The sequence below is a fragment of the Diadema setosum genome, chromosome 7 (genome assembly GCF_964275005.1).
Source record: "Diadema setosum chromosome 7, eeDiaSeto1, whole genome shotgun sequence".
NCBI classification, from domain to species: Eukaryota; Metazoa; Echinodermata; class Echinoidea; order Diadematoida; family Diadematidae; genus Diadema; species Diadema setosum.
In genome coordinates, this window is record NC_092691.1 from 32,757,350 (window position 1) to 32,769,543 (window position 12,194).

Sequence of the window (12,194 nt, forward strand, 5' to 3'; positions counted from 1 at the left end):
CAGTGTGCATGCTTGTACGACCAGGGATAAATGCGTCGTCTGCGATGAGGTCCTTTTGCTGTGCTTTCATAGCCGGTGCATAATGGCGAAATCGTCGATCCCGCAAAAGGTGCTCGTGCATCTCCGTCGTAAATCACAGGGATTTTATGAACGCGCAGTCTTCAAGCAGGTAATTCAATATTTCGAATCTTGATTGGAGGTCTTTGAATGTGAACAGCAGCGAAGAGTAGCTATGGTGGACTGAGCGAACAAATGAATGTCGCCACAGTCCCATAAATACCTTAAGATGTTGGTTTTATGTTTGGTTATTAAAATGCATGCATGGTGCATGGTAGCCCGACCAGACGCTGTTACGCTATGCGAAAACAGCGTCTGACGAGCGCGGCATGCAGCCTCAAAGTGAGGAACCTCAACACAACTACAAAACTTAGGAAAATGTATACTTTTCTCCTTTAAACAGAATACTTTACTCATGTTAAATGCATGTTTCTATTAGTACAGAAGAATAGTTCGCCACACTGGGTCCATGGAGACCACTTGTGATAAGTCCGTGGAACAAATAAATGACACTTTCTGGCGCAATTCCTGACCGTCGGTACGTCGCGACGTACCATGTACAGCGACTGGGCTGTGTATAGTTAGGCCTGGCGTGAAAGATTGTGTACCGTGTGGACATGCTGGATATGATGATCAATTTCGGTAAGTTTCATTGCGTACATTTGAATACTGATAGCATCAGATGTAGAGTAAATATTGAAAAGTATACTCGTTGAGTTTGAGGTGACAAAAATGATGTTGAGTATCAAAATTCAAAGCTATCGTAATACGATTACGTCGCTCTCCTAGTGGTTGGTGGTCGCGCGCGTACAGCCCTGTCGCGACGTACCATGTACAGCGACTGGGCTGTGTATAGTTAGGTGCATGGTAACTGCGACCAGCATGCATGCAGCAGCCCCATTACGCCTTACGCTATGCGTATGGGGCTGCTGGTCGTAGTTAGGTGCATGGTGGCTAGAAAGCTAAAACTACAATAATACAACTGCTTGTACGCATTTAGATGAAACTGAATTCAGCTGGCCGAACGCCGAACGCGAAGCGTGCTCCCACAGTATTACTATTCCTGTGTACAAGGAGCGCCCAGGCGCAGCACCGTTGCGTTGGTTGGGTTAGGCGTTTAAAACTACAGGGTCTAACGTTACATGAATACAGGTTCAATAATTTACATGTAATATGATGTATGCAATAACTGACTCAGCATGGTTTGTGCCAGTTGACTTGAATTTGCATTTTTACCTCCGCCAAGGGAGGATGTTATGTTTTCGTTACCGTTGGTTTGTTAGTTAGTTTGTTTGTCCGTGTGCAAAATAACTCAAAAAGTAGATAACGGATTTGGATGAAACCAATACAGGAAAGGTTGAGAATGACACAAGTAACAGATGATTAAATTTTGGTAGTGATCCGAGAATTTTTTTGGGAATTTATGAAGGATTTTTTTTATTTTGGTAGGTGGGGTCTATGATGAACTTGGGAGTTCAAGCTGCGCATTATTGAGGTTTTCATACGCGCACTAAAGTGCGTGCTCCACTTTCTGCTAGGGCGAGGGTTTATGACGTAGCAAAGGCTTCTATATTGGGAAATCAGGTGATTTTTCAGCATGTACACCTATGGGTGGAAATCGATCTTTATGGAAGAGCCCAAAGAGCTTTTCCCCAGTGGTGGAGAGGAGAAAAATCTCTTTCGGAAGAGCAAGATCATCGGTGGAAAGTAGCTGCTTGGCGGAGGTCTGCGCTCTCAGAGTGCTTTTCTAGTTACAATTAAATCTAGACTACTTGGTCTAGACCAATGTATTAGTAGGTATCCAACACATCCACACTGTACATTGAAACTGACACCCCTCTAACAGTGTGGTTATAGGCTCTATTTACTGTAAAAGTGGAAATTTTTGTGGTGTGGAAATTTTCGCGTATTTCGCACAACCAGAAACTAGCACAAAAATAAAAGCACGCAAATATTTTTGCCTGCCATATGTTCCAGTAGTTGAGGTCTTGATTCCACGGAATTAAAACATGCGGAACTATTCTTACCCCGCTGAGCGCGAAAAATTAGTCGCGTGTAAATATCCACTTTTGCAGTATCACATTTCGCGTAAAGAACAAAATTTCACGCATGAGACTATACGCACCACGCTGTGGTTTTGCATTCTTCACTGGGGATTTGAAGGTGTCAAAATATACTGAAAAAAACCTGATAATAAACAAGATCAACAGCAAAACAATGATACTATAAACTTGTAGATTAAAAATGTACTTCGGAAAAGCATTACATGCACTTCACACATATTGTCAATAGAGGATAGGGGTGTTGGTTTCAAAATACGGCGCAACTGAGAGCGTGTCAAAATAACAGCCCACTCTTTTGAAGCAGTTATCTTGGAGTGTGTACCACAAATCACATTTTTGATACATGCTTTTGCATTTAGAGTATTTTCTGAAATTTGCATGAAATTAAATTTCAGGCAAATTGTGAGGTAAAAACATTAGGGTGTTGATGTGTTGACACCCAACTATACTTACATAAATTGCAATAAAATTTGATGTGATAGGATAAGTTCTACTAGATATTTTTCTCCGCCAACAAAGATTTTTATTTACTGTCACATATTGCAATATGACGTGCTAATATCTATTGTTTTCTTTGTGATGTGGTGCTTTGTTGCAGTGTATACTGGATTATCTCGGCTTTACAGGGACCAGGGGTGAAGTTACCTGCCGCCTGGAAGGCAATCAGTTGATGCTGTCACCTGTTGATCCTCAGACTGATGAAGACTGCATTCTGCTCAAGGTTTAATTTCTGTTTTGCAGCAAATGGCCTTCATGCAACCTGTGTGTATTTCTTGTAATGGCTACATTAGTTTTGTGTGCAAAAGGATTTGTTCTGTGTTTAATTTGTAAACAATATCTCGCTGTACTGTTACTTTTTTTTTTCAGAGGATTATTTCAAAGTGAGGTCACGGTTATCCTTAACTGTCAGAGAGGATAGAGACTGAGATATGTATTATATCTTCTTGGAGGCCCTTTCGAAAGAAATCGATTAGGTATTCATTTATGAACCCATGGCTTTCTTTCATCTATTACCATGGTCTTAGATCTGTAACATACAATAGTGGAAGCTACCATACCAGCTACTGAGCTGCTTGCATGGCAAATGATTGGTCTTTGTGTTGTTGCGGCCTTTGTAATTTTGCATTTTTTAAAAATTTTTATTATTATTTTTTTTTAATGGTGATGTAGGGTACTGGTTGCAATTGTTCAAACACACTTCCCTTTATTTTTCACCAGCATCCCTCATTTTGTCCACTACGTCATCTGTCGCCCGATGATGTCCCAAGCATACCAGAGGAGATTCTGGAGCGTGGTGTTGACTGTGGTGTGGCCACACTCCTGTGGTCTGCAGATCATTACTTGCTACTAACCAGGAGAGCTTCTCACCTCCGCACCTTCCCCAATGTCTGGGTGCCCCCTGGGGGTCATATAGAACTTGGAGAAACGGTGAGGCACCAAACTTTCTCTCTCTCTCTCTCTCTCTTTTATTTGTTTGTTTGATGAAAATAGGTTGTGAAATGGCTGAGATATCCAAAACAAAGTAAAACAAAGTGATCCTGATCACTTTCTATTGGCTATCTCAGCCATTTCAAAACCAATTTTCATCAAATCAGCTTTTAATTCCTCTTAGAATTGTATGCTCTTTCATATTTCATAAGGGGTTTCTCATTATCTCCAAAAATAATAATAAAAAAATGTTGGAAACCTAAAACCCCATCTCAACTGAAACTGTACCATCCCTTTAATGTCTTTATTACATATTTTTACAGTCAGTGGCACTGAAGAAAATAATGCCCATATTCGCAGGGTACACTTTCAATTCTTTATGTAAAGATCACCAAAAAATTATCAACCCATTTTTGTAGGCATCTCTTCTGTCTGAAATGCTATCAGACATATTCTCTTCAAAGGAAAAAAAAAAAAATCATATCCATCATCAAAGGAATACTTTATATGAAAAGGAACAAAAATGATGTGTGCACTCCTGTAATCTACTTAAAGTGAATAAATCCCATGTGAAGTTGTTTGTGAATTTCACAAATTAGATTGCTTTCTGATATGAGCTCAGAAAAGCAATAGAGTCGGCCAATCTTCCAATGCATGAAGCCAGCAAAGGAGACAGCATCGGAGAGTGCATATCTCCTTCATATCATTGTCCAATTAGTGAAGTTCAGGGGCATGCAGTTATAAGCTTGTTGCACTGAAGCAAGTTCATATACCTGCTGGTCAATTCCACAGAAAGGTTGCATTTTATGAAAATCAAACTATTGAGTATAGATGATTAATGAAGCTTAATTAGATGATCTGGTATTGTTTACTCAAAGCAGCCTATCACAACGGATATTTTGATACCTCATTTGTGAACATCGGTGAACGTGGAGTGGAGTTATGTCCGAAAAACCTTCATTTTTCATGAAAATTGCCAATTTTTTGCAGAATTTATGTATCATTTCTGATACACTATTATGACCATAATACAGCTTGTGTAATTCTCAGATGGCTTATTTTCTGAATGTTCTTTGGTCATAGATTGGTTTTATGATGTTCTAGAACTTGTTCCAGCATCAGTAAACATTATTCTCTCAATCTCAAAATGTGGTAGTTGATAGCATCCCATAAGTCACGTTTTTGTGTCCCATCAGTCACACTGGTTTTCCCTATCCTGCTACTGTACCAATGAGTAGATATTCATACCACTTGGCTCAGGGTAAGTACCAACCCTTTGCTACATTCAGGAAAGAAAATATCTTTCCAGAGACTCTGTGTGTAAGAATATTTCAGAACTTACTTTCCCATGTGAAAAACGGTGGTCCTCAGATGTCCCATAAGTCACGACAGCAATTTTTCATTGCTGTACGTAATGCAATGATACTTTTCAAACTAAGTATGGTGTTTTCATAAACTGTGATATGATGGATCTAACCATGAACTGAGAAAAATGCATTTGATACAACTATTTTCTCAAAATACTGGTTTGAAATTGCCGAAAATTGTCACTTTGTCCCATAAGTCACAATGGAATTGACCTGCTACATCTACAAATGTTTGTATACATATGTCATCTTAGTTTTGTCAGTTTGAAGTCTTCATTATTTACAACATACCACATTAAGTACAGATTTTTAGGCATATGATAGGGATATAGTTTCATTTCTCATTAATAACAAAAAGCTGGTTGCTTTTTCTGCATCGTGTTTCAAGCTCAATGGACTAATATGTTTTAATGAACATAAATATGTTCTGTCGGTACAGGTACCAATGTAAACTCTACACATAGCAAACTATGTGTACCCCCTAATTTTTAATAAGAATCATTCTGTGAGCCAAGATTATGATACCATCATGTTTGTATCTGCAGTGTTTACCTGGAAAGATTCAACTCTCATGGTTGAGGAAGGATGTCATCTGAAATTGACTGAGATAAAGAAGAAAAAGAAAAAATACTTAAGTTCTCCACAAGTTTAAAGCTTTAATTTAAATTCTCTTGTTATTAGGGCACTTTGGATTATTCTAGTGTGGTATGCAGGCCTTGAAATGAAATTACATGAGAAAGAAATGATGCAGTAAGCATTTTTCAAAATCATTAAAAGTGAGGTGCCTTTTATGTGGAGCCAATGTAACACAATCTGACCAAAACAATCAAATCAAAGACAGTGAAATAGTTATTTCATAGTTCACCAATGATGCTTTGCTAACAGGAATTTCATTATACAATGGTGTGTCAAATGATTAATAAATAGTTGTGTTTTCTTGGTGTAATCTACAACTCATTTCATGATAGAGTATGTCCTCCATAGATGATATTCAAAGCCCAGTAGTGATATGACTTGACATATTGCAAATGATAGTCAAATGCTGTCTGACAAGAATTGTTGGAAGTTGAATGCATTTTAAGCATGCTGACTGTGCTTCTTTCAGTTAATTGAGGCTGGTCTAAGGGAACTGAAAGAAGAAACAGGACTGCAAGTTAATCCAAAAGAATGTCAGCTGGACCTTGTGGCTCTGTGGGAGGTGAGTGGTGAGAAGAAAAGATGAACTTAGTGAAAACTGTGTAATGAGTTGTTGCAACCACTAACACATATATTGCAATTTCTTGTTGTACTCTACCGTGGAACAACAAATGTGGCTCCATGCTCTTATTTTGTAAGTTCACATGGACATGTGATCCTGTCTAACTTGGAAAATTATGTCCCTAACTTCCGATCATCAGAGTAGAAAAATGATAAAGGAGAAATGTCCCACACAGTACTTGCTTCTGTCCTAGCATGTTGACATTATCAAGCTTGTACAATTTGTTGATATTTTCAGCTGGGCTTTCCTTAAAGGGACTGTACAGTACTGGTTGAGGTGGGGATTCATGTTTTGAACACTCCTAAGTGAGATAATGAAAAGCCTCTTATGAAATATGAAAGAGCATGTTCTTTTAAGAAGGATTCAACGTTTATTTGATGAAAATTGGTTTTCAAATGGCCGAGATATCCAAAAAAGTGCTGATAATAAAAGGCGACATGCCTCAACTTTATTAGGATCTCTTTGTTTCACCTTGTTTTTTGATATCTCATCCATTTCAAAACCGATTTTCATCGAATAAACTTTTGATACCCCTTAGAACTGCATGCTCTTTGACATCTCATAGAGTGGTTTCTGAATATCTCGCAAAACGTTCAAAGCTAAATCCTCGCCTCGCCCAGAACTGTACACACCTTTTAATGTTAGAAAATTCGCTTAGTGAATGAATTGATTGCAACCGATTAAAAATTCGCCCTTCATTGACATGAATAAGCACCAATTATTCAGTTTTTTTGTAGTAGCCATGAAAAAAAAAAATAATGGGCATGCATACAGGTACTCAGGTTGGACTCGAAGTAACAATCTTATTCTTAGAAAGGTGTTCTATTCACTAGACTACTGAGCTTCCGCCCAACAGCCAGTGCTGGTTCTTATCCCTTATAGCAGTGGAGACTGTGTATCAAATTCAAATCAATGAATTCTTGCGTGGAGTTGTTCTTATAACGGAAGCTCAGTAGTCTAACTGTTTTCCTGGGTAAGATATATTGAGTGGTATCTCATGTTGTGAACTACATGTACTTCTAAAGCACTTTGAGGAAAATCTTTTTGCCTGGAACACAAGTTTGTTTGTTTTTTTGTCACATTTAAATTTTTTGTTGGTGTGCATCAATATTTTCAATTTTATTTTTGCTTCTCTAGTCAGTCTACCCACCAATGTTGTCCAGAGGACTTCCAAAAAGACATCACATAGTAGTCTACCAATCAGTCACTTCTTCAAAAGACCACCTCCAGCTCGATCAAGAGTTGTGCATAGATCCTAATGAGGTTGGTGCTGCAGCCTGGCTAGAGGAGTCTATGGTCAGAGCTCTAACGGGGATTGCAGACAGCAAGGAAGATGAAACTGACAACGCAGAACAGAGGAGAAGTTTTCCAGACTTTATAAGGTAATGTTCTCAATTTCATATTTTGTCACTAAGCAATGATAAAAATGCATTCAGAATCTTTTGTTGTTGCGAGTCCCATGTGATATTCAGCATTCAGTAAGAGCACTTGTTTCCAATAAATGTCTTGTTTGTACATGGTCATATATTGTATGTCACATGGTGTGTGAGAAAGCACGGCATTATTATTACAATGTGGTCAAGTTGGCCAAGTCTCTGTTTTAGCGCACCCAAGTGCAGAATTGATAATGGAAGATTGGGACAGTAACAGTCTTGATAAGTGGATGACGGATGACAGTATTGCCGAAGGGTTTTTTCAAGCACTCTCTTAAAGTGTACGAGACTGAACTATAATAGCGCCTGAGGAGTGTTCAAATGCTCCTGAAGTGTACCGTACTGTATCGGTCCAAAAGTGGACCACTTCCCAATGTGCTCCAAAAGCGTACTCTACCGTACCATACTGTTCCAGAGAGCACTCGAAAGCAAACTGGTCCTGAAGCTTACTGTACAGGTACTAGAAATTGACATGAGAAGAGGGCACATAACACACACTACATAATGATACAAAGATCAGATTCTCTTTATAAGGGACGCCTGTATATAGTGTACGCGCGCGAGACGAATGAGCACATTGCTACGAAATGTGTCACCCATCAAAAAACAACTTGTGAGGTACACTCTCCACAGAGCAATCAAATGCTCTCAATCTTGCATGGTACAGTATGCTGCAGATCATTTTAAAAAAACATACAAACAGAAACAACAACAATAACAACAGCAACAACAACAGCAACAACATGATTGGCCAATCCTCCTCAAACAAACAAATAAACAAAGAAGGAGGAAAGTCTTCAGTGTTCTCTCTGGGGTTGGTTTCATTCCCACTCCAGAGCTACAGTGGTAGATCCCTCCTTGGGCCAGACATCGTGCCAGAATGTGTCCACAGTCATATTTAGTGAGAGAGCGCCCCCTTGTGGCGATGATGTGGAGCGGATAAGCACGGGAACTCTATTCGCGATGGAGCAGTGGTGTGGCAAGAATTTCAAGAGATGATAGTACAGTATACACGGCTCAGACAGCCGTGGGCAAAATACGGGTAGCTCACAAGGACTCAAAGCAAGCTTTACAATCAATATAATGGATTAATTGAATTCTCTACTGATTGCATTCACTGCTGAACTCAATGTGTCTTTCTCATTGTGCAGCAATCTGGACAAATTATTTGATCATGTATTATTCACATGCTGCTGAATATTTAAATGGACATGTGAGATATACAGATGTGTGAAGAGTCATAGCAGTGTATGGATTTCCAATCATTTTTGCAGTGACTGGCATTGAAATTGCAGACTTGATTTGCAATCTAATAGTAATCATATATGATATTCATTATCTTGAAATGACTAATACATTGCTCATCATTGTGATTTTGAGGGAGTCTATGTGATCAGGTGCCTGTGCAAGATTCAACTAATTGACAGTTAATGACCAGTCATTTAATGCCATTAACTTGTTTTTACTATAACCTACATTATTATTAAAATATTGATCTTATGTGCTTTGTAAATACCAGATGTATTACCAAAGATATGGTGAAGACAGCACAAGAAATATTTTATGCAAAACTGTCAGCAATTTTACTCTCAATATATTATGTCAATCTCAAAGTGAATTTCTTGTCTTCAAGGAGACCAGATGATTTTTAGACTTTTGCACTCTTGCATCTATATATTGGTTTAACTGAGTACAGAATTTGTAGTGATTAGAATGAGGAATAGGAAGGTTTTCAAAATTCTAATAACAAATCACAATGAACAAGGACGATGACAAAGCAGCTTCACATTTAATGTATGATTTGGTGTTCAAGGAAGTAGAAAAAAAAATGCATGCATAGCATTAATTCTATATACAGGTGAACTTGTTAGGCAAGTTGTATTGTAATTGAATTACATGGCTACATTTGACGCTGGAATGTGTGAGCCTGTCATGTCATCATCCTTGTTCAGTGTGTTTATGTTTTGGGTTTTCAGAGTCGTGGTTTATCTGCTCAAGGACCAGAATAAATTCTACAGATCTGTACAATGCACCATTGATTTATGTACTACCATATGTGAAATTACATAAATTGTCCAGAATGCGCCTTTAAACTCACTTGCAATAAGTGCTCATGTCATGTGAAGTCTGGTTTCACCTTCTCTAGTTATTGTCATAAGAGGGCTTATATCTTAAAGGTATAATTTACCATTTGCAGATGAAACAAAAACCCAGAATAGGTGCTTTAAAATAGTTCTAGAATGTGAGTTAGGGATTTGAATTTGAATCAGTGAAAACGATGTTAAGTATACAAAATGTGAACAATAGATACATATAATAAAAATGTTTCCAGACTAAACCGTCTACAGTTGCGGTTTATTGAGAAAAATACACATATCTCCTTATGTTTTAGGCTTTATCTTGAAAATTTTATATGAAAGGATGTTTTGTGGTACAACAGACCTAAACATATAATGCATTAAATGTCATATCTTGAAAAAATTTTAAATCAGTGTTCCCAAAGGTAAACAGGACGATGTTCCCAAAGGTAAACAGGACCTTTAAGAATTACTGAGAATGGCAACACATTGCACTGCATACAATAAAATATGAATGAACCCACGCCTTGTATTGGCACAAAGATGGCCACCTAAACGTATTCTCATTCATCTCTCTTTATATGCCGGGTACCATAAAAGGGACCATATAAATAAAATTGATGGTATAACAAAGAGTTGCTACACACATATCTTAGCTGGGGCGGGGCAGATACTTTCAGTGGCCCTTGTCCTTCTGTGAAAAGCTATCTAAATTGATGGTATTGGTGTCACTGGCAAAGTTTACATGGCCCTGTCTTACAGATGCTGGTATCACCAGAGCAGCCAGTGCATTTGTATTTTAAACTCGGAGATTTAGAACTACCGGTATATGTGTGTATATCATGTATTTATGTGTATGCTGTCAATCAAACTTTAGAAGGGCACACTTGTAGTCTAAGAGTGGGTGGTAGTATAAAAACATTTGTTGGAATAGTCCATCGAACCTTAAGTCAAGTGTAATCGTGCCTCTGTAATGTCACGTTGAGCTGTCTGGGGCATGTCTGTGATCAAAATAAACATTGAGGGAAAATAAAGACTTCAGTACAGTCCCACATTGTTGTTATTAAGATATAAACATGTTGTCTTTGCCAGCCATGAAGACTTTTAGGCTCACGTGATGATCAAGCCAACATTTTGCAAAAGCACCACATCACCAACTTGCTTTGTTTTCACAATAACTCAGTCAATTGATGCATCCAAACAAGCAGTCTGGACATTATTCACAATGTTCCAAATGCACTTTTGTTCATTGCTTAGTCTATCAAAAGTAAATAAATGGTGTATCTCATTCTGATGTGCCATAATGAGAGATTGAATGTTTGAACCTGACTACATTGCACCTAATTAGCAGCTCTTTTTGCAATGGAAACCCATTTTCTTTGCTCAAAGTTTTCACTATTTATCATTCACGTCTGGTCAGTTTTCCCTTTGTTTGTTATCATGATATATATATATATATATATATATATATATATATATATATATATATATATATATACAAGTATATATATATATATATATATATATATATATATATATATATATATATATATATATATATATATATACAAGTATATATATATATATATATATATATATATATATATATAATGTTATGTATCTATGTGAGATATGAGAAAGGAAGGAGAAAACGGTGCATAGCTTTGCCATCATTGGGATTCATTTTGTATCTGGTTGAACACACTAGTTGTGCTGTACCATAATTTCCACCCATCACTGCTTTTCTTAATTCCAAACCCGCCCATCGCAAGATGTATTTTGTTACAGTATGCCCAAGGTCCCAACTTAAAGTTCTGGCTTAACACTCTTTGTTGTTATTGTTGTTGTTGTGGTGGTGGTTGTTGTTGTTGTTGTTGTTGTTGTTGTTGTTGTTGTTGTTGTTGTTGTTGTTGTTGTTGTTGTTGTTGCATGGATGAACGTTTTGCATCCCTTCTCTCTCCAATCATGGTCTTTTGGGCATACATCTTTCCTTCTTTTTTTTTTCTGTGATACCCGATGTAACTGGGAACCTGATATATTACACTACTATTGCTGTTCCTCATTTCATGCCTTGTTTTAAAGGGTTTACCATCTTGCCCAGTTATACTCAGCACAAAGTGTGAGTGATGACTTTTGTCTGTTCTATCTGGCTGTAAGCAAATAATGACTTTCGTATGCATATGTGTGACCAGATTTTAGTTCTTTTTCTATTTAATGAATTCTTGTAGTAAGAACTGTTTCTCTATTTCTCTGTCAATTCAAAACCAACAGATCAATACTGACTTACTCAAAGGACTTTCATTACTTTATGACTATTGGTATGGGCACAAACTTATCAATAAATTTCAAAGTGAATACTGCTTTAATCTTTCTCTCCGTCGATCTTTCCTAGCTCTGCCCCTCCCCCCCCCCCAGCTCTGTCGCTCCCTCCCCCTTCTGTGTTATGCCCTTACACGTCTCTCGCATCAGTACATACATCTGTATGTGTATCTCTTTCCGCCTTCTATGGA

The 12,194-nt window shown here is 37.8% G+C and overlaps 1 protein-coding gene across 1 annotated transcript; it reads left to right on the forward strand.

Moving 5' to 3' along the window:
- Positions 1 to 58: 58 nt before the first annotated feature.
- Positions 59 to 10,718, forward strand: LOC140230692 (nucleoside diphosphate-linked moiety X motif 17-like). The gene is made up of 6 exons (XM_072310833.1): positions 59 to 169; positions 2,719 to 2,841; positions 3,339 to 3,548; positions 6,021 to 6,113; positions 7,311 to 7,555; positions 8,443 to 10,718. The coding sequence occupies exons 1-6, from the start codon at positions 83 to 85 to the stop codon at positions 8,603 to 8,605; spliced, it is 921 nt and encodes a 306-aa protein (XP_072166934.1). The 5' UTR covers positions 59 to 82; the 3' UTR covers positions 8,606 to 10,718.
- The last annotated feature ends 1,476 nt before the right edge of the window (positions 10,719 to 12,194 follow it).